Here is a 23744-nt window from a genome sequence, read left to right on the forward strand (position 1 = left end):
TGTTACTCCCTGGCTCCTCCTTCAGGTGGCTCACCTAGCCACCTTAACCCCTTCAGGCCTTGTGTGGGGCGGACACCCCATCATAAGTGGCCACTCCTGCAAAGTGTCGAGTGCCCTCAACTCCTATTGCCCTCAATGGGAACTGACAGTGCTTGGCACTGCGTCAGAGTGAGTCCATAATTCCCTGATGGGCAAACACTAAGTGATAATTAATCACATACAAGTTCTCATTAAGGAACAAATCCTAAACCCAGCACCCAGTAATTGTCCAGGGAGTGGAGAAATCCTTCTTCTACCATTCCTCCCATCCCTTCCCCCTCCCCTCCTCTCCCCTCCCAGGATTATGGAGTCTCTCTGCAGAGATTTCAGCCTAATATCTGAAGTAACATCTTATAATGCACTTGGCCCTCCAAACCCCCTCTGGGGCAGGAGAGAACAGGACAGGGGTATCTGCATAGCAGTGGATCCTCAGGTGCCACCTCCCTTGGCTTGCCTATCCCTCAATCCTTCCTGTCCCTGGATATATCCCCACAGAACTCATGTGGGTCAGGGCTTTATGCCGCATGGAATACATGCCCCTACAGAACCTACCTATATCCCCAGTGGAGCTGCACCCATTCCAAAGGAACCTTGCAGCTAGGAAAGGAGGTTACTTTTGCCCTTAAGAGTGTGAAAGCTGTGATCATAGCCACTCCAAGTGGGGTAATCCAGAATTCAGGGAGATACAAACCTGTGTGTTGTAAAATACACATGCGCATTAAGAGATAATTGGGGCTCCCCCTTTGTTTTGGTTTAAGTGATATGCTTATTATTTTCCAGCTGTGGAATAAAATCCAGCTGGGAGAAGTGAAATGTGGTTTATGGACTAAAATGCCTTCAAGCCAGACTAAAATTTAGTGTCCACAGGCTAGAAAGAGTCTGCTCAACTTTCCAAAAAGATCTGTTCCTGGCCTGAGACCTTGGATGCCAAATTTCAGCCTAGAGCACATTTTTATGGTCAAGTTATAAACCTCTGAAAATAGGGTTTATAATGGAAATGCTGACACAACCTTAACACAACAAACTTAACAACTGTAATAAAAAAAAATAATAATAAAAAAAGCCGATGCGTGCAGTTTTGGTTGCATCCCATATCATTTTCATCCTAGGAGCGAGTTGCCACCTAATGGCAGGAAAGTGGCATTGCATCAGTATTTCAGCAGGAGGTGTGATTTGGAAACATTCTGTTGTTACTGCTCCCATAGAGTATCTGCCATGAAAAAGCGAACAGGTGGTGGACTAAAAACTGATGATCACCTCCTTTAAATTTGCTTTTGCCTTTCAAAGTCATTTACATGATTTCATTTATTATTTGTGTGCACATTCTCTTTTGTCTGAAGGCTGAAGACCTTTCTGTCCCTAGTGGCTGCTACGAATGAAGCTCAAATCATAAAAGAGAAATTATTAGGATCCTCTTTTCCCATTCTTGCATGGACTGTACTACCTCTGCAATGTGTCTGGCTTCCATTGCCCGGGATCTCCCAGGCAGGCTTCCAAAATGACACTCCTGTATGTCACCTCTGTGCTCGGCATTCCTGCTGGGACTCAGCTGAGTAGATGCTGTTAAAAGTAGAAAGTAGAGTCCTTCTAAATGTTGAGTCAGTAACATGTCAAACACTTTTATAAGCTTAGCCAAGTGAACTTAGTTATCTCATATATCAAAAGAAAGCTTGTACATGGCCATGCAGTGCCACTCTTTAGCAGACTTGGAAAAGTGAAATTATATGGTATAGTATTTGCTTTGACGGCCTAAGATGTGTAACACCAGCAGTCAAAGGAGCTCAAGCTCGAGCAGTTCTGAAAGTTAATGTTTAGCTCTTTCTTTGACTGTTCTAAGAGTGTTACCTCTGCCATTCTTACACCATGAACCATATACCTTGATCAAATCGGACATTGACCTGTGTGTGTGTTATCACGATGGATGCTAGGGATGCAGCCTACTGATGATGATCTTCCTTGTGTTTCAGATGCGAGTGCCTACCTGGCTACAGTGGCAAACACTGTGAAACTGATGATGATGATTGTGTGAGCCACAAATGTCGCCATGGTGCAGTTTGCGTAGATGCAGTCAATGGCTACACCTGTGTCTGCCCCCAAGGGTTCAGGTAAGCAGAGAGTTGTGCTCATCATTCAGACTGTGTGTACTCTCTGCATAATATCTGGTCTCTTTCTACAACTGCTCAAACTAGCATCTAGATGTGGTATTTATCTATAATTTACTGTGTGAACTGATGGCTCAGTGCTCTTAATCTTGCAGATGGGCCGGGGCCAGATACTCAAGTATTCTCTCCTTACTTTGAAAATAGAAAAGATCTCAGGGCCTGGCATATTGTCCAATACTCTGTTAGTATGTGAGCGACCTAGATTTCAGCGTTGGGCCAGCAGCAATGAGGAGAGCTTGGAGGGGTAGGAGAGGAGCTGTCCACTCAGCCGGTAAATGAAACTGCTTTGTATCACTCTGCAGCGACCCCTGTGTCTGATAGAGGCACAGCAGTGCTGTCAGCTAAGAGGAATCGCTTCAAGCCCAACTTGCCACCAAGATGTGGGCTATGGAAGTGGGGCAAAGTGGCAGAGAAGCTGAAAAACGTGTACAGGAGGATGAAATGTCACTCTGAGCTGGTGGCTCTCCACGCTGTGGCGTACTAGAGCAGATAAAGGATTGTGCTTACACATCCAGTGAGAGAACTAGAGTTCCTGTTGTCACTTGCTCTAACTGCTGTAGCCCTCCTACATTATCCGGCCTTTCTAGGAAAGGGGATGATAGAAAGAAGCTTACTGTGCTGGAAATCTGCAAACATCTAAGCAGGTGGGAGGGGTAAACACTCTTACTAGGAAACCTGTACTTTACCCCAATGAACAGGGGGAAATGGAAAACCTGCTTGTGAGGGTAATGCCTGTAGCCTTCATTTAAAACAAAAAACAAAAACAATCCTTTGGCTTTTCAGTATACAGACTCTTATAGTGGCCCAACTCATTCTGTTCCATTCCCATTTTAGAAGGTTCTGTAAACTGTCCATAAAATTCATATGGAGAAAAAGCTTGGCATATAAAATCCAGGAGTGATTTCTTTTCTACATCTCATCTTGCTCATCTGTGGAACGCCATAGACTCCTGATTCTCGCTGGTGACAGTGAGATCAGAATCAGGCCCATATACACTCTGTGCATGTGTCTAGCACTAGAGATATGGCTCTTCACATACCCTATAAAGACTTATTCCCTACTCAAAGAATTTGCAATGTAAGGAGTCAGTTCTGCTGACACCTGGTAACCAGCACCACACTTAATACTTTGAAATCCGTGGAACAGTGCACATTAGTAATTACTGCACCAGGAAGTGGGTAGGATCAGTAGGATTGTAGGATCAGTTCTACATTAAGTCAAGACAACAGAAAGTGATTATAAGGCAGGGAAAAAGGAGAGTGAAGTTGTCACTTGGATGATTAGTGTCATGCTTTGAAGACAACTCCATGTACTTTTTTTTATTATATCTGTGTGTGGTTTAATAGCCACACACAAAACACTTGTGCTTGCTGACACACACATCCACAGAGCAGGTGAGTAAAATACTTAGAACAGAAAATGTCAGGGATTTCTCTTGATACTGTTGTTGTAAAATTTTTCTGTGAAAACTGGATCGTGTGGTGTGCCGAGTTTTAGTTTTCCATGTTTTGTTACCAAATAAGTTGTTTGTGAAACTTCACCTGTTTGTAGAAATGTCTCTTCTGTTACACAGAGCTGTAATGAGACCTCATGAGATCCTGGCTCCATGTCCTGCACACACCCCACTAGAGAACATGCAAGTTCCATCAGAGAAACAGCTGGGATGTTAGGACAAGTGGAGGTCTAGCCTTTTCAGCTGAGATATGTATACCGACTCACCCTCAGAAGACAGGGTTCTGAATGTTCTGTGTCTGTTGGTGGATGAACTCTGCACAAGTCAGCCTGTGCATTTCAAGTCTCCAACTCTCACAGCTGCCGATATATCAGACTTCTGAAAATCTTGCTGTCTGTCAAAGATGAGAGTGCTTCTCCAAACGGATTCACTAATCAGTGCCTGAGGTTAGATGCTGGCTTCCTTCCAATTGAATCTTTTCTGTATTTGAAACAAACAGAGAGAGAGAAATACCTGAAAAGATCAGCCTGGACAAAACAAAAATTGCATGGGCATTTATAAACTCTATTCTGTGCATAGCAGTTTTTTTATTCTTCTATTTCATCCTTATTCTTTTTTTCCTCAACAAGTATTTTTACTGTAAATCAGTCAGCCTCCTGTTGAACTGACACTGTATTTACAGCAAAGTAAGCAGCAATTTCACAGAACCAAATCTTACAAATATAAGAGAAACCCCTGAATTTCTTAGGCAAACCTTTTCCATCATGTTCCGTTCCCTGCTTAAATCCCCTGGTGATTACATCAATACTTGGGCTAGAGAGGGTACAAGGTAGACATTTTCCTGGTAGAATTTTAATCACTGAATAGCCTTGCTATTTGTTAGCATATTCAAGGATTTGAACTGCAGACTCATGTACCTCTACACTGCCTATTCAAATCCAACTCAAGCCAGTTATCAGATGGTGGTAATTCTAGGAGACCCCAGCTAGAGTGGTGATCTGTTCTGTGTTTTAAGGAATGTCTCTCAGTTGGTGCTCAAGAGGAAGGTACTAACAAGCATTTGAGAGTGTGTCTTCAAGAAATCACACTAAGGATCATATACTGAATAGAGTTGGTTGGAAATTCTATGATAGAACATTTTCCTATCTGTATGTAAATGAGTCAAAAATAAAATGTTTCATGGACAAATTTCAATTTTGACCCCATTGCAACGGAACCCAGGCAGAGTTCTGATGGAAACTTCTCTGATTTCCTACAAGCTCACCTGCCCAGCTCCTTGGCAGCCTGGACTTTCAGGCTTCCAGCTGTTTGGCAGTCCAAGAGCCTGAGAAACCCAGCTCCGAAGCACCCAGGCTCCTCTGCAGTTCACCTGGCCCCAGTTCACCGCCAAAGTGGGGCTTCTAGGATCCCAGGTCCTCCACAACCCAGCAGGTGGACTACCCCTGAGCTGGGGACTCTAGAGTGCCCAGGACCCATAGCTCTAGAACAGCCCATATGCAGCCTGTCCCCGAGCTGGGGCTCCCTTCCCTTTTGTGGAGAATTTCAAATCTTTGGCTGTTGTTCCAAATCAGAATGAAACTGGATTTCCAAATATCAAAAGCCACCATGAAATGGCTTTACTGTTTTCTGCACAGCTCTAATGATTAGCCCTGATACAGCACTTTTCAGCCATAGGATGAAGTGGGTAGGCAGCATTAGCCTCATTTTACAGAGGAGGAAATGACACAGAGAGCTTAAGGGAATTCCTTATATTCACATTGCAAATGAATAGCAGAGCCAGGATTTTAGAACCCAAATCTCCTGCTCTTCGGTCCATTGCCCTTGACTAAACCACCGCCCTCAAGCTTTGATTCTAAATTCCTACGCTTCCATGCAGTGAATAAATCACTGTGAGGAAGGACTGTTTTAGAAATCAGCTTCTGATATTTTTCATATAGTTCTTATAAATTGCCTTGAAATGTAGATTCGAGCTCTACTGACAACTTGTGTGAAATGAGTTTGGTGGTTTCAGCTCAGGTCCTACTGGTATTCACATCACCATATCACAACGATCACTGACTGCCTCACATCCCAGTAGTCTCAGAAGAGGCTTACGGGCTGAATGGGTGTTGGAGACTGAATTTGCCTTAAGCTCTTGGAGTTAGTCCACTCTCACTGCCCATCCAGAACAGTATCTGATCTTTTTCATAAGGAGCATTAAAATTCTGCTAACAAAAACTATCTGCTCATTATTCTCTTCATGCCTCTGGCCTTTTGTAGTTTCAAACCACACAGCTCTGAATGGGAGTGTGACTTTTTTTGTTAAGATTGTAATTGCAAACATGTTGAGGGACAGAGTTCAGATCTGTGATGTGCAGGCATGCAAAATCACCTCCTGTGCATTTGCAAGATGTGCAGTGATATATGCCATAGGCATCAAACTACTAAGAGGATAGGATAACTTTGCAAATGTTTAAATACTGACAGAGGGAGAGAAGGTTTGAGGGAAAGAGGAGCCTAGGAAAGATAACTAAGGAGGTATGAGATGAAACTGAGCACAGACATGTTTGGCTAAATATCAGAAAGCATTTCAGTGAGTGTACAGAATAATCAGTCAATAGTTGTGTCTATACTATTGTAATAAATGCATGGTTCCCTAACAGCTTTGTGGTTATGACTGTGCTGTACATCATGGTCACATGGATGGGACAGTAATCGTGGGGTTAAAACCCATATTCCTCTGCTGAGGAAGCATATTTGCACAAGGGACAATCACCATTAGCTATAGCAGTCTAGGGCCTCAGGTGTAGAGTTAAGCACCTCTGAATTTCATCCAGTAGGAAATAGTAGTGTGTATTCACACCAGTCATTTCATTATGGTGTGAGTTATTAATTGCTAATTTATAGTTGCTCTATGTGCAGTACTTTAAGGTAGCTTATTACTTAGTGTGGTTTTCAAATACTTGATATGCTTTTCTTCCTGAAATGTTTTTTATGTGTCTTCTGTCCACAGTATGATTTGTTTACCCTGTGGATGAACTCTGTTTCTACAATTCATGAAACCCTATTGGGCAAAATCTGACTTGTCAAATGTTCCCTTTAGCAATCCATGGAACAGCAGTGTTGTTCTGCTAAATGTTGCTTCAGAGGGGAAACATATATTAACTCTGCTGAGCTTTACATAAACCATGTTGGTGTTTTTCTCCATTGTGTGGCTGTTTCAGAGCTCCCCCTTGTGATATTTCACTGCAGAAAATTCCACAGTGATGATTCAAATAAACAAGGATTATTTAGCCCCGTAGACTCAGGCAGCTTGGACAAGAAGGGCCAGACTTTGACTTCCGATCATTGGGTATACAAAAAGCCCCTGACAAACACTTGTGTGTAGTGTAACTTTTTGATGCTAGTAGCTGAACAGCTACAGTTCACTGAGAGAGCCAGTAAATGGGATGTGATTGCAGGGAGTAAATTACCCAGTGATTCATGTGGAGATTTGGGCATTAGAATGCTTCAGAAATCTTTGAGCGAGAAACTGACCACAGGCAAAACAGCTTCCTGTAGCACTTCCTCTTTGCTAGAGGAGGCTGGTATGGGCCAGGTGATTTTCCTAAATTCACATGAAAATATACAGGCTGAGGGTATGGCTACACTTGAGAGTTGCAGCGCTGGGAGTTACAGCGCTGGTCGTACAGCTGTGTAGGGAAAGTGCTGGTGTGTGGCCACACTCACAGCTACCAGCGCTGCAGTGTGGCCACATTTGCAGCATTTGCAGCGCTGTTGGGAGTGATGCATTATGGGCAGTTATCCCAGCGTTCAAGTGGCAGCAACGTGCTTTTCACGTTGAGGGGGGTGGGGTGCAGTGTGACAGGGACCGGGGGAGAGAGAGAGAGTGGATTTTTGGAGCCGACACTGTGTATCAGCTTCCTGCCTTGCAAAATCAGAAATTTTTCCGACCCCTTACTCTTAACTGCAAACAGCCTGCAGACCAGATAAGCAGCTGCTCCAACGGACTCCCTTTCTCACCCCTGCCCCCGCTGTTTCTCTCATCAAGCAAATACTCATCCCCCTGCCTGCCTCATTCACAGCAAGGTAGTGGGTTTATCTCATTTGATTGTTCAGTCAGTTACAGATTGATCACGGCAAACAGGAGCTGTGTTTGTTTTTTAGATAAGCAGCTCCCGGAGCCCCGAGTTCACAACAAAACAAAGAGAGGCAGCATAACAAAACAAAGGGAGTAATTTAGTTAAAAGCATTCTGGGATATCTCCTAATACCCTGGAGGTCAATAACAGCGCTGGTGTGTGGCCACACTTTACGAGCAGCGCTGTAGCACCAGCGCTGCAATGGTTATACCCCAAGCAGACCCAGGTGTGCAGCCAGCGCTGCAGCCAGGGAGTTGCAACGCTGGATGTGCCCTGCAGGTGTGGACAGTTACTAATTGCCGCGCTGGAAAGCCTCCACCAGCGCTGCAACTCTCAAGTGTAGCCATACCCTATGTGCTGAGATACTAGTACTACCATTAATGTGTGGGACAGCCTAAGACATTTAAAGAGTCTGTTTTAGCTTCCCACTGAATTGGCCCTGGTTAGAGATTCACTTCCAACTGCCCTGTGAGAGCATTCACCAGCCAATCACAAGAGTCCTGATTTGAGACGACAATCTGGCACACAATGAAACCAGGAGACTGCCCTAACTGAACATGTTCCATTGTTGTATGCAGTGTTGATGTAGCCATGTCAGTCCCAGGATAGTAGAGAGACAAGGTGGGTGAGGTAATATCAAACTTGTATTTAGCTGGGACACTCTGAATACTTTTCCCAGAGCTGAGGAAAAGCTCTGTGTAGCTCAAAAGCTTCTCTCTCTCTCACCAACAGAAGTTGGTCCAATAAAAGATATTACCTCGCTCACTTTGTCTCTGTAACTCAACTTGTCCATTCTAGTATCTGGCTAGCAGTTGTAGAGGCTGGTGTTAGAATCTGCTTTGATTAGTCCTCCAGCTTTCCTTAGTTCCCTGGCTGCAACTGACAAGAGTACTAATAATCAGTCAAGCCTGGGCATCCACGGGTCTGAGCTACTGTAGCAGCTGGGTTAAATTGGCAAGCAAGCTGACATGTTAGCAGTGCTCCTTTGTGTATCTAGGTTAGCTTCCGACAACACTGTTACTCTTTTTGTTCCCTTGCCTTCTTGGAGCCTGGACCCCAGATAACTCCATTGTAGAAAATGTAAGGGGTGTATTGCCCCGTAAAGTAATTGGACAAGGGCTTGTGGGGAGTAACTAGAGCTCATGGAAAAACTCTGCTACCCAATTGAAGACTGGGTTCCTTGCCTCAGATGGAGTGACACCCCTTCTCAGGATACAGCTAACTCACACTTGCCAGAGAGAACTTATTAGCCTGCTACCCGTCAGGAATGTTTTAAAGTGCGTATTTGTCTTTGGCATGCACCAGACTGAACCAAATTTTGGGAAGAGAACAATTTCCCTGGGGAGGACTCCCAACTTCAGAAAATTCTAGCTGGCCTCCCTCGTTTCCGCTGATGAATTGAACAGAATGCTATGCTAGCAACGTGCTCAGTATATTTCTCAGGAGCAAAATATAAATAAGTGGTGGTTTATGTTTGCCCAGCAGCGCTGCCTCTTAGACTACAGTTTGGAGGACACTTTTTTGTTTAAATGGGAAAACATATTAATAGGTTGTCCAGTCCCTCAGCAAAACTATGCTGCCTGGGTAGAGACAGAGGGCTCCAAGAGCAATGTTCCCCTTAGCCTGTGCTAAATACCGTCACTGTGACCCCTAAAAGCACAATGCATCAGCTCCAAGCAATGGGAAAGGAACAGATTCCTAATTAACTACTGCTCTCCCCAGCACTGTTCCCTAAGAGAAGAGCATTCGCTCTGAGGCAGTACTTCTGTGCACATGTGGAGTCCGGCTGTGTAATGTGGCTGCGTTTGTGTGGCAGATGAGGGAAGCATTTGGTAATACAATAAGAGAAGTGTTGAAATGCAATTTATCCTGGAAAGCCCAGTGAGATGATGGTGGCTGACAAGGAAGAAAGAGTGTTTAGCCACATTAGTATATTTGGATTTTGTGTCATGCTGGCCTTGGACTGGAGCAATCCCAGGGGTGATACACGTTGTAAAGTAGGCGGAGGCAGCCTGAGCACTGAAGGCCAGGCCTGCTGAACAGGATTTTGCCACCTCTTTCCCCACTCCCACCTCACAGTTCTATGTAATAGACTTCTGTCTGCAGTAATGACGCCGCCATGTACAGGGCCAGGCTGTGGATTTGGGGGAGAGTTAACAAGAGGATTATTGTGGTACAACTCAAACTTAGCAGACTGTTTGTATAAACAGTGTGTGTGTGGATGGGGGTCGGGAGATCATTAGGTCCCACTGGCTGCCTCCTGAAGTAGGTAGAGCTCAGCTGCTTACTCCTTACAGCCCTTAGCCACTGGCTTATTCTTTCAAGCTTATTTGCCCAAAGAAAAGGACTGGAAACTAACTGTCAGAAAGAAAAAGGAAAGCGGAGGTTCCCTTTTGCATCTGCATTTCCCCCAAACCCGGGATACCCTTCTACTGGCTGTGAAAGCAGGAGTGCTGCAGAAGCAGGTTCAAGTGAAGAATCCAAAATGTAATCAACATTTGTACTTTACTTACTCTTCTGTTTGTAAAATACTGGGCCAAATTCTGCTCTCAAGTATGGTGTAAATCCAGAGTAATATCATCAGCTTCAATAGACGTCAAAACTTGACCCATCCACATTTCCTCAGATACAAATACCTCTATTGTATGGTACCAAGATGGCCCAGTTGGCTGCCTACTGAAACATCACTAGATTTAAGTCCAACATCATTCTATCACTGCAGTGAAATATTAGAGTGTTTTGCACTCATGCCACCTGTTGAGTGAGATGTTAACTATTTCCTTTCTCTGGTAAATTACCCATGAGGAAATCAACAGTGAAGAGTAGAGGATGCCATAACCCAAATTTCTTTACTAACTTCTATCTCAACAAAAGTAAATTCATGGCTAAGCTGAAGTTTCTATGGAATACATAACAGCTGTCCTATTTGCTAACAACCATTGCACTCCTAGTAGTACTGCTTGGTAAAGGGATTAAGATTGTATTCTAACTTCAGTTGGGGATGCTTTCCATATATAGTCGTGGAGCCTGGAGGTTTCATCTCCTTACAGGAAGGGAGTTTTGTTTTGTTTTGTTTTTTTTAATAAGAACTGTTATTCGGTGGAATTTCCCTGCAGAGCAGGAAATTCCCAGCAGGAATGGTTGGCTTTTAATTCTCCAGAACTGTACTGGGTATTCTAGCATTTTGTGTGTATGCATATGTCTTCCATAACTCTCTTATCAAAAAGGGGATTGAGACCGTGGTTGAAACGTGAAGCATCTCTGAGCACTGAGCATACATAACAGCAAAGTTCTGTTTGCATTCTCTGTGCACTGAGCAAAGATTTTTCATCATTTCATTTGTTATTCACAAGCTCCAGTGGTTCCAAGTGATCACAGAACTTTATGCTGTATTCATTAGCACAAAGGTTTTGTTGGTTTTGGAAAGCTACTGTAATTAGGAACTTCAGGGCATGCAGCAGGTGCATTGATGTGCTTTTCTGCTTGAGCGTCTCAGTGGGATTAACAAACTGTCTGCTTAATGTGGCAGCCTAGCAGTGCTCATGGATGGTGTGAGCATAGTGGGCATACTGGGTAGAAATGTTCAATCTGCTTTTTACTGTTTAGTTTGTCAAGTAGAATTACATTGTAAGATCACTGCAGTTTTTTACACTCTCCCTTCCCTTCCCGCCACCCCCACAATATTGTTTTTGATATTTCAATGAAATTTCATCATCCCAGCTTGTTGGAGAAAGCAAGTAGTTTGGAACAAATTCCAGACATAATGAAGTCAGGGAAACAACACAGGAAATTGAACCATAGCTATGGTTGTAGATGTGGGCCCAAGCCTCAAAGGCCAGATCAGATACAAAGTTCATGTGTGTATGCATTGTTTTGGCGCACAGATTTGGCCTATTAGACAGATAAAGTCAGACACAAAGTATGGCTCTGGATCAAAATATCCCTCTCCCCACCTCAGCTTTCATGAGTGCTCAGATATGACATTCCTGTTTTCAGCCACCTCTAACTATTGCAGACTTTACTGTCCTCAGAACTTTTTCAGTCCTTTAACATAACCAGAAGCTCACCTAAGAGGGATCTGATGTTCCTGTGGCTGCTAGAAGCAGCATCATTAGGAAACTGCCAGCAAATAACATGGTGTCAGTGCCTTAGTATTGATAAGTTTCAGAAATTGGTCACATGGCTAGAGATAGCACACTTCTTTTTTTTTTTTACACTTTATACATAGAGAGTACGTCTACACTGCAGTCTGGGGTGTGATTGCAGCTCAAGTAGCCATACCCATGCTATCTTCACCCACACTAGCGCAGCTAAAAATAGCACCGTAGACACAGCAGTGTAAGCATTGGGCTAGCAACAAGAGTACATACCGAGGGTCCTCAGTGTAGCAAGGCAGTCTGGTTCCCTGCCACCCCGAAGGGGGACGAGACTCTCTGGATGCCAAAGTGAGAGGAGCCAGCGAACCCTGCACCCACCCCTCAGAGGTCAAGGCGCAGGCCAGGAAGTATAAAAGCCTGACCCCAGAGCTCACTTGGAAGACAGCCACCAGAGAGGCCAGACGCCTGTGGCGTAGCTCCCACTTGGGAGGCCACGGCAATCGGCAGTCGACCCGAGGACTGGCCAGACCAGCCAATATCTGATGCTAGCCCAAGCCCAGAGACGCTGCCAAGCTTGCTGCTCACCATTTACCCCGAGGAGCCCATGGTGTGTGACCCCTTGGAGGACGCTATCCGGACCCAGGTACCTCTAGAGGGGGAGGTAGGAAGTAGCCTGGGGACAGCCGACCCTAGTCTGGCTGCAACACCGCCAGAGCCAATGTCAGTGTGTTGTGGCCAGGATCCCCACTGACACAGCAGCAGGTCTTCTGCCGCTGCTAGGGCCCCAGGCTGGGACGCAGTCCCCCCTGCCACCCAATTCACGGGTGGCAGACTCCCCCTCTCCCAGGCTGCTTGGAGCCTGGGGTTTGCTGTTCAACTGTTTGCTCAGGGCCACTGACTGTTTGTTGCCCTGCCCTGACCCAGGGCCTGGGCTTGCTCATAGTGAACTCTTTGTTCAGCCCTTGCCTGAGGGCCTGAGCTACGGACTGTTTGCCGCACAGCCAGGCTAGTTCCCCAGCACACCTGACCGAAGTAGCGACGCGTGTGGTTCCCCGCTGCCCTGGAGGGGACGGGACCCGGCCGAACTGCCCTACACTCAGCTTGCTTGTACCACCAGTGCATGCTGAAGCCCGCACTACAGCCTCTACCACTCTTTTTAGCATACTAGCATGGATATGTCTATCCATGTCTACCTTGGATTGCAGTATAGACATACCCCTACTGTAAAGCAAACAAGTAGACCTTTTAAAACATTTAAAAGCAGGGCTTTGGCCTCATGGCTGCTGTTGTAAAAATAGAGATAGGCTTAAGCTGCAAAGTCTGAATCTGAAATGTTTCAAAGGTGTGTGTGTGTGTGTAGGGGAAGGTGACAATCAGATCTGGAGTTTTGGCTCAGTCCCTTGCCTAATGGTACCCTATTTGCATGCATGTAATTTGAAGAGGCCTCCTCCAAATATCTGTGAGCAGCTGGGAATCACAATGCCATGTGGTTTATTAGACTTGGGGAGTCACAATACAATGCGGTGTTTGAATCTCAGATCCTGGAAATGCTGCCAGAGTGCTAAAGGGTTGTGATAATTACAGGTGCTTTTTTTTTCCTTTAAAGTGGACTCTTCTGTGAAAATCCCCCACCAATGGTTCTGCTACAGACCAGCCCTTGTGACCACTATGAATGCCAGAATGGGGCTCAATGCATTGTAGTGCACCATGAACCAGTCTGCCGCTGCCTGGCTGGCTTCGCTGGCCAAAAGTGCGAGAAACTCATCACCGTCAACTTTGTTGGGAAGGATTCCTATGTTGAGCTGCCATCGGCCAAAATCCGTCCCCAGGCAAACATCTCCCTCCAGGTATGTTGCACAGAAGAGGTAATGGCTCATCTGTCAGCCCAGTGTCCTCCAAGAGATAACCTTTCAGTGCTTTTCATCCCAGAGGAAGTGCATTTATTGACCCACCTAATGACAGACAGTTGGGGCCGTGTTGGGAAGGTGACAGTGGCTGCTCTGCAACTGTCCTGTCACATTATGCAGCAACTGAGATAGTCCCGTCCCTGGTTGACCCCCAGCCTCTCCACCCTGTTACCTTCTGAGACTTGCATAACAAGGTGGTAATGGCTGTTTAAATAGGGACTGTATCTTCAAATTTCCCAGTCTGACTGTTGATGTACAGGTTAGCCTTTCATCCTTCATCAGTGAATGTTTAATAGTAGGGCACAGCATTGTAAAAAGATGCTTCTTGAAATGTTTTTTTCCAGAAATTAGACTGCTCAGGCATTACTGTGCATGTTCACTTAGACAAAAGTGGGTAGATTTTGGTTTAATGTCTGCTTAGATCATGTCAATTTGCTTTGTGTTATGTGTTTTAGAAGACAATGGAAAATAAACATTATGGTTACCATGCCTCTCCTACAGTATTTGTTTGTATTTTCTGGATCACAGATGCTTTGGATTGGAGCCACTAAATCCAATATTAGATCCATGTCTTTTGGAAGTCATTTGGACATAGGCATATTTTAAAATTGTATTTGTATCTCATTTGAATTATAATTATTTTTCCATTGGCCTAGCGTAACAGGGGGGGAAATCTGCCCCTTTTAACAGTTTGTAATAAAGAGAAAAGAGAAACATAAAATTAATCTGTGACATAATATATCTCTTCCATATACCACTGCTTATGCACCTGAACTGCTACCATCCCAGCCTCATCCCAAAGAGGTATGGCATTTCAAGTGATGAATGAGGATATGTGTGAGAGAGAGATTATCGCATTAGTCTTCCTTCATTTTTGCTTTATTTTCTCAGTTTAAAAAGGAAATGGCTTCTGGTGGTGCAAGTAATGTTCCAGAACTACTTGTGAGAGCATAAATTCAACATAGTCAAAACACCAGTGGGAAAGACTTTCAAGACGGGACTAGATTTCAGGATTAAGAATTGATTTTTTTCAAAGGCTTATTTAGATGGTTTCTACCAAGTTTGTTCTATTGACTGAAAAAATATTGTAAATTTCTATGTCTGCCACAAAAAAAATCTACAAATAATATTCATAAAGGCTTTTGCCAAAAACCACAGAAGGGCCTGATCCCAAGGCAACTGAAGTTGATGGGACTCTTTCCACTAACTTTAACAAGTTTTATATTGACCCAACATTACCACCACCTGTTTAGATTAATGTCTTCTATCATAGCTAAAGGAACCACCTGGAATCATAAGACCAGAATTTTGCCTCTCTATCAAAGGCCTCACCTCCTTGAAGATTCAACCAGTTGAAAATATAAATAATTTTCGAACATTGCATGACTTGCTTAGCATTTCTTTGTAAGTTGCTTTTTAAAAAATAATCTTTATTATGATGTAGATAATGCAGAGGCCAACAAGTCTGTGTACTCAGTTTATATGAGAGAGCAATTAGCTCCATGTAGACAGATTACTTTCTCCTTTTTATTTTTTCCAAATTCTCTCATTTCAGATCATAGGAAAGTCTCTCAAAGACTCTAGAAAGTCTGATATTCTCAAGGGCTCCACTGTACCATAGGCTAAGTTCAGAGCTTCAAACCCTTGACATCTTCCCTTTAAGTAAAATGTACAAGGAGTAAATGTCTCCCAGCAATAACTCGGGGGCCAGGCCTGCTTGTTACATAGAACACCCACAGATGGTGTTCTCAAATCTTATTTTCCAGTTTAAATATTGTTTCTGCTTCTGCTAATTAATTGCCAACAATGTAAAATTGGGATACCTCCATGGCCATTAAAAAGGGATTAAAGAGAGCTTCCTATTAAAACATACTCATAAAAGAATGAAAATCATGCTCTCCTAAGGGGCAAGGAAGAGTGTTTGTTTAAATAAAAATAGATTAAAATATTTAACTGTTTAGTTGTGCCACTTAACTGCTATTAAAAAATACAACCTTCGCAATATTTGTTGCAAAAATAACTCTGAGGCAGATTTTGTTCAAAGTATTTCTTGTCCTACGTTTTCTACTCTCACTTTTAGGGGCACCTCATGGGAAGGTGAATTCATCACCTGTGGGTTTAGGCTTTTGGGTATCTTTTAGGACACTAAAGATGGAAATCTAGGAGGGACTGAAAGGTTTTTGTACTCTGACCCTCTGGATCACCAGTTTGAACTCAGCCTGGCTTGGTGATAACTAGAGTTGGGTTAATAATTATAATGTATAATCCATTAGGCACACTTTAGTTTCTCTTTGTGTTCACAGAATGTCCATGATCAGATTGAAATGGTCTCAAGTTTATTTGTTTGCAATTTTGATAACTTAATTGACTCTGTATCTTGCCTCTCTAAATCCCTAATTCAAGCTGTTGCTTGAATTGTGAAATGAATCATGTGCTGCCAAAAAACAGTCACAATTCACTCTTAGAGATTCAAGAGAGAAAGATTGGAATTAGAATTGTGCCCCTTCACCTCCTAAAATAGAGGTCTCTACCATTTTTACTAAAGAAAGCACGTTGGGCTAGTGGCTATGGTAGGTCCTTTTTTTGTGTTAAGGCCCAGCAGCTAAATGACATCTCAGTCACTCGCTCATTCACACAAAGACACTACATCAGGGTTAATCACATTCCCTAGTGAGATGTGAGGTTTTCACAACTGGGTTTTAAGTTCAATTTCCATTGAAACATTTGAAAGTGCAAGATTTAAAAATCACGGCCCATGAGCATTTGCACTAGTAAAATTCCATTGCACAAATGTTCAGGGAATGCATTTCAAAGGGCCTAAGTAAATACTTTAAAAATGGGAATGGCTCTTAGCAAAACAGTATTTGCAGAATTGACCTGACTCTGCTGACCAAAGCTCATAATGGCAGCTGAACAGCCTATATAAAATGAGTTTAGCGGCTCCTGTCCAATACCTAGAGTCCACCGTGCAAAACTCACCATTACAGTCTAAACCTTTGTTGACAGTCTTAAGAGACACCAAGGATAGAATGGGTGTGGAATTACCCCCTCAGTTCATGGTCAATGGTTGAGGCAGTTTGGGGGAATTTTCATTGCTAATGCTCTTGTTGTATCTGTTTTTAAAAATGTCAGTAGAGTTGTTAGTCTAAATATAGGATCCTTCCATATGATACAGGTTTAGTGTTTCCATTTTTATTAACTCTAAAGCATCCTCACCTAACTGTTGATGTTTCACAGGTAGCAACGGATAAAGACAATGGCATCTTATTGTACAAAGGGGACAATGACCCTTTGGCTTTGGAGTTGTACCAAGGACATGTGAGGCTTATCTATGACACACTGACCTCTCCACCCACCACAGTGTACAGGTAAGTTCCTCCACCTAAGCTATTACAGGATGCACTGTTCCCCAAAAGATGGAGAGGTGGGACTTTCTATGAAAAATCTTTGTCAGAGTACGTGACAAGCTCTTTTATTTTTTACTTATCTGTCCCAGGTTGAAATTGCATTTCCCCCTTCCCCCCATCTTCAAATATCTAAAACGTCTGTTTCGTTAACTGGGAATCTTTTGTCTTCACAGACTGCAAAATTAGGGTGGTTGCATTAACCTCTGCTAAGAAGTCAGTGTTTTTATCAGTTACTTCCCAGTTGTATACGAGTTATTGCAGTTATTTCCTATTCTGAGAGAAAGGAAATACTGTGATTTCACAGATATTACAGTGTGGTAGCTTTCGGTAAATGCTGACTTTGCAACTGTTCATTGTAATCAATTTCCTCCTCTGGATATCTACAGTAATCTCAGAATCCTGAGAGAGACAGCAATAGAATGTAATGCCAGTGGTACAGGATTGCAGTTTGATAAAACGACAGGAAGGGCTTGACTTTATTACAGGGCAGATGTTTTTAGAAGCACTGATACCTGCATCAACAACAAAATAAAAAACATCGCTAATGGAATTAAACAGAAGGACAAGTGTGAGACAGAGTCATCTGGATTCCAAAAGCCTGCAATTTGGAATTTCAGACATTCCGAGGGATACAAGAGCAAATCTCAGTTCATTAACCACAAGAGAGAGAACCAAAGACAAAAAGGGTATAAGCCATATCCAAAGTGAGTTTCTTTTATTAGGACCCCGACAGCAGTGCCCACAGGTCTTTCCTCCACCAGAGCCTGCTCCAGACTGACTTCCCTCTGCTAACCTAGTCCCTGATCTGCCAGACTTGTTTCATATGGTCATACCCCTCTACCCATACAGAGCCTGTTAAATTCAGTGACAGGTGCCAAGGTCTGCCTGCATGGATGTCATTGCAGGAATCAGGGCTTTATTTGATATGCTGGTGAGGTTACCCAGCTTGTCTTGCTCTTAAAGGGGTAGTCCCCTATCACAGCAATTATAAAGATGCAGTTTATATGCAGGTAAAGAGGATGATGCTGAAACTTTTTTCCTAAAGATTTTCTCAATACTTCATGTGAGATTTTAGTGCCCCAGAAACAAGGCAGACGTATAATTGCCTCTGGCGTTAGTTGCTGTCTCTTCCTTTTGAGAGCTGAGATATATGTAACAAACGAAAATAAATCAGTGGGCTGCTTTCTATTCATGTGGTGTAAAGACTAATTAGGCAATGCAATGCTATCAGCAGGTCCTGTTCTGGAACAGGAAGGCCCGTGATTAGGTCTGTGCTATTCTGTCCACCCTAGGAAGGAACAAAGGGTTTTGTTGGTGATTTTCACCGGTGATGCCGGCTTAGTGAGAGAGGCATGAAAATTTACTCTTTATTCAGCTGCTAATCCTAATTGATTCCATGTTAGAGCAAAGCCAAAGTTGTTAAACAGTTTTATGCCACTAATTAGAACATAGGGGAAGGCTCATTATCTGCAGACAGCACACCAGGTGACAGATCCTAGTGGGAGCCTGCTCTCAATTGTCAATGGCAGAATGGTGCAGTGACAGGAGCTGTTTCTGACATCAGTGTGCTTTATGGATCCGCTACCTTCTGGAAAGTTGCCGGAGATGGCAAGCATCAGTGTCCTCATTATTCCCGTGCCCTTCGTATTGATAAGGAGGAGGTCTCCATTCAGAAAGACACCTCGTTACCATAAGATTAATGGCCTGTTCACTACGTTTGGCACCGTGTGATCTGTTGAGATGGGAAAGCTGCTGCTTAATGCGATGCCCTTTCTGAAATGTCACCCTAATCTTTTATTAGTTTAAGGAGTATAGCAGAATGGGATTAGCATGAAGCTTGATGGGAAAAGATTAGGCTGATTGAGAAAAACTGCAGCTATAGAATGTCAAAAAGAGACTTCTAAATGAATTTAAAAACTTGTTTTCCTTAAGGATGGGGGAAGGGAGAGAAACCTGTTTGTCTCCATAGATTCATGGAGTTTAAGGTCAGAGGGGACCATTAGATCATCTAGTTAACCTATATATATCACAGGCAATTAGATTTCACCCAGTTATCCCTGTATTGAGCCCCAGTAACTTGGGTAGGACTAATGCATAACTTGTGCTAGGCTAAAACATAAATTCCAGAAAGGCATTCAGAAGATAGCAAGAGATGGAGAATCAACTACTTCCCTTGTAGTTTGTTCCAATGGTTAATCACCCTCACTGTTAAAAGTGTATGCCTTGTTTCCAGTGGGAATTTGTCTGACTTCCACTTCCAGCCGTGGGTTTACGTTATGACTTTCTCTGCATATTAAAGAACCTGTTAGTACCCGGTACACCTCTACCCCGATATAACGCTGTCCTCAGGAGCCAAAAAATCTTACCACATTATAGGTGAAACTGCGTTATATCGAACTTGCTTTGATCCACCAGAGCATGCAGCCCGGCCCCCCTGGAGTGCTGCTTTTCCGCGTTATATCCGAATTCGTGTTATATCTGGTTGTGTTATATCGGGGTAGAGATGTACTTTCTTCCTGTGGATGTATTTGTACACTGTAATCAAGTCACCTCTCAATCTCCATTTTGACAAGCTAAACAGATTGAGGTCTTTAAATTTCTCACTGTGAAGCATTTTCGCCAGCTCCAACTTTTCAATAGTCTTTTAAGAATGTGGGCACCAGAATTGCCCATAGTACTGTAGTATCGGGCTCACCAATGCCATATACAGAGGTGAAATCTCCTTGCTACTCCCATGTCTAATGTGGTCAAATGGGTTATGTAAAGTGACTGAACACTCCTAGGCTTACATTAGATATATACTGCCTGGCTTTGAGGAACTCTTTCAAATCTTTTGGACCAGATTTAGCCCACCAGTACCACCAAGAGCTGTTGCACCCCAAGGGAAATATATCCCCAGGCAAGGATAAGAAGTGTCTGCTGGGAAAGAGGGAGGCTTTACATTCAAGCAGGGGCTCTTCAGTAGGCTCTTCATCAGTTGAGGCTGCAGAGAAGATGCAGATCACCTTCTTTCTGTTGTGCCAGCCCCTGTGCTATTCTGGGACCTTTGGGGCTGTCCTGGCTGTGGATGGTTCACGACAGGCCCACTAGCAGTCTTTCCATCATTGGTGATTCTGAGCCATAGTCTGCATAGTCAAGTGAACGTGGCCCAGTGGACTTAAAACAGTAGAACAGCAATGAAATAAAGATAATGAGTGACTAATATAGTTAATCCCAGGGGGAGATAAAATGTTGTTTTGGCTTTCTAACTTCGTGTTTTTCAAAAAAATTTCTTCGACTTGTCCCAAATGCCACGTGATCCATAATGTTCACACATTGTTCTTTTTAAAATCTCATCCTAAAGACCCATGCATGGCAAACTGCCTGGAATGATCTCAGTTTATCTGATTATAATGGGTTCAGTTGACCCTCCCTGGCTTTGAACCTGCTGTTTCAGTGTATTTCAAACTTGGCGGCTTTAGATTATTAAACCATTCCCGCAAGCTAATGATGGTGTAAGGAGTGCTAGAAAGATGGATGAGGAGTGCATGCTGGGTTCTGTCAGATTTATTTCCCCTCTTGTTAGTATAGTGCCAGTAACATGTGGTATTCCTCAAATGGTATGATTAAGAAAAGGGAAATCTGTATCTATAAGTTTGAACTTCACCTCACCTGCTTTGGAGTTTTGAGATGACAGGCTTCCTTAGGACTGTTACCCTGGAGGATTAATCAAGCATGGTGAAAATGGCTTGCTAGCAGGCCAGGGTTGTTTTTGGGTTAGGGGATACACATTGCAGGATCTTACTTGCTCCCTTCAGTGCCTTTGTTTAAGTAGAATTATAATGCAAAGTTAATTAGGAAAAGACTACCGTATATACTTGTTCTTTAGCCCGTTCATTTATAAGCTGACCCCCCAAGATGGATAGGTAAGAATAACAAAAACTGTATGACCCTTTCATAAGCCAACCTTATATTTCAGGGGTTGGCAAACTTTGGCTCCCGGCCAATGGGAGCTGCTGGGAACGGCAAACCGCGGACACTGGGAGCTGAGGGGCTCCATGCCTGGAGACGCTCCAAGTAAACAAAACGTCCCGACCCATCAGCGGCTTACCCTGATGGGCCAGGAGCCAGTTTGCCAACCCCTGCTATATTTTAAAATCTGGCATCACAAGAAACACTCAAAAGTTTTGCTAGAATTATTTTAATGTAATCTAACGAAAAACCTGTTGTTGTTATAATAATAACTGAACAAATATGTATTCGCCTTCAAAATTACAGTCAAAACTTAAAATCAGTAAATGGCTATTTAAAACAAGTAACTTAGAACAATATGAGACTTTAAAAAGTCTTAAAATCCTTCAAAGTCTGAATCAATCTCTGATTCACCAAACAGTTGAATAAACTCAGCTTCAGTCACAGCTGCATTGTCATTGTAGATGTCGGCAGCGTTGTCTTCAGAGTCAGATTCCTTCTCATCATCAGTTGTGTCATCATCAAATATGGCATCGTCTTCTGACCCATCGAGTGCATTGCTGATACAGCATTTCCTAAATGATTTTTCTACCATTTCCGAGGGAATGGACACCCACGTGTCCTTGATCCACTGGGCGACCAGATTGATTTCGGGCTTCATAAGATTCCTGCCTTTTGTCAACTTCCCATGCCAGAGCACATCCATTCAGACCACATTTTGCGTAGCCTGTCTTTAAAGGGTTTGTTCAGGCAGACATCAAGCGGTTGTAGAACTGAAGTTAAGCCGCGTTTGGGACATGTTCAGGGCACACAAGACGAATGAGGTGAGATCTTTCTCTAGCTCAGGAAATGAAGAGCACCTTGTTGGACATTTTTTCTTGCTTCTAGGCATGTCTTTTAGTGTTGTTTTATTTTTTCACCATTCTCTTACTTGCTCCTCATTGATACAGAATTCACAAGCAGCGGCGCAGTTATTATTTGCTTCTGCATATTCAACAACTTTAAGTTTGAATGCTGCATGATAAGAAGACCTTTTTCTTTTGATTTCACTGTTGTTCATTTTAAATACTAGTATGAACATAGATTATTATTAATATAGTTGTAGATTTTGTAGGACTTTATATAGGAATGTCACCTGCTTTATCACTGTCAAATTATTATTGTTCTTTGTTTATTTCAAAGCAGCCCTGTAGATTGGCATGTCTGTAGGGATAACAGGCTATTTCAATTTTATTAGCGATACCATCAATTCTGCACGTTATATTTTCATATTGGCTTGAGACTTATGAGGTCCATTTCAAGCCAATCTAGTCCACTAAACAAAGCCTTTGCAACTTTAAAAGGCTGCTGTATTGACATCAATAAATGGGTCGGCAAACTTTGGCTCCCGGCCTGTCAGGGTAAGCTGCTGGCAGGATGCTTTGTTTACCTGGAGCATCTGCAGGCATGGAGCCCCTCAGCTCCCTGTGACTGTGGTTCGCTGTTCCCAGCCATTGGCTGGGAACGGCAAACCGCGGCTACAGGGCGCTGAGGGGCTCCATGCCTGCAGACGCTCCAGGTAAACAAAATGACAATGTATTAGATATTCAATTCAATGATTCCATAGAGTTTAAAATCATTAAATTTTGGTGTAGACCCATTAATAAGCCGTCCCCCACTCTTTGATGCATCGCTTTTTTAACAAAAATATTTGGCTTATGAACAACTATATATGGTAATTGGCTGTTCGTTCTGGACCTACTTTAAATTTCTCCACTCCTGTATTATGACTTGGATGGAAAAGTCAAAGTTTGAATTAATGTTTTCTTGAGTACTAGCCATAAAGTCAGGTAGAAGTCAGCAAATATCCATTGTATGAGATTATACAAAGTATATTGCCAAGCTGCAAGGAGATGGAAGTTAATGTATGAAAAACTCTAGATTAAAATTGGCCTTTAAGAAAACATCCTACTGCCCTATTATGGGTGAGGATCACTTTTGAATTGCAAATTAAAGACAACCTGAACCTCATGGTAAACATTTTACAAAAGATCCACTCTGTACAGAAGCATTGCTATTCATTGTTTCCTCTCATCACTTTAATTATTGCTGAGGATATATGTCGGAAAACAAAATTCTGTTTTGTGAGCATTCTAGATTTTAAAGCCAGATTGCACCAATAACATACACCATAGACTTTTCACCCAGTAATTTCTTCAGTGGGGAGAATTACTCTTCCCCAGTATATTACTGAACACTATTGAACCCAATAATGAGTGGATAAACTAGAACGTATCTTTTAGAAGGATAACCAGTCTCAGCTGAAAAACTCCAAGTGATGATGAACTTACTACTTCCTCCCGCTGAGCTGGTCCAGTGGTTAAAACCAGTGATGAGCTGCCAAAATCTTAGGAACCGGTTCCCTACTGGGTCTTCGGCGGCACGGCTCCGGCGGCTGAAGGACCCACCACCGAAGACCCGCTAGGGAACCGCCCAGTGAGTACACCCCCCACTCACGTCCTGCCCCCCCTCAGAAACCACAACCCATAACCCCCCCTGCCCTGCTCCTTGTCCCCTGACCACTCCTTCCCAAGACCCCCAACCCTAATTCCCCCCCAGGACCCCACCC

The 23744-nt window shown here is 43.2% G+C and overlaps 1 protein-coding gene across 3 annotated transcripts in view; it reads left to right on the forward strand.

The window, feature by feature from the left end:
* The window catches only part of SLIT3 (slit guidance ligand 3), a 768837-nt gene that overhangs the window by 721285 nt on the left and 23808 nt on the right, over positions 1 to 23744 (forward strand). For all 3 annotated transcript variants that reach the window (XM_045026794.1, XM_045026795.1, XM_045026796.1), the window contains 3 exons: positions 2007 to 2144; positions 13478 to 13718; positions 17016 to 17146. In XM_045026794.1, coding sequence (XP_044882729.1) covers positions 2007 to 2144; positions 13478 to 13718; positions 17016 to 17146 — 510 coding nt within the window. The remainder of the gene's footprint in view (positions 1 to 2006; positions 2145 to 13477; positions 13719 to 17015; positions 17147 to 23744) is intronic.

This window comes from Mauremys mutica, chromosome 8 (genome assembly GCF_020497125.1).
Source record: "Mauremys mutica isolate MM-2020 ecotype Southern chromosome 8, ASM2049712v1, whole genome shotgun sequence".
Taxonomy (NCBI): Eukaryota; Metazoa; Chordata; order Testudines; family Geoemydidae; genus Mauremys; species Mauremys mutica.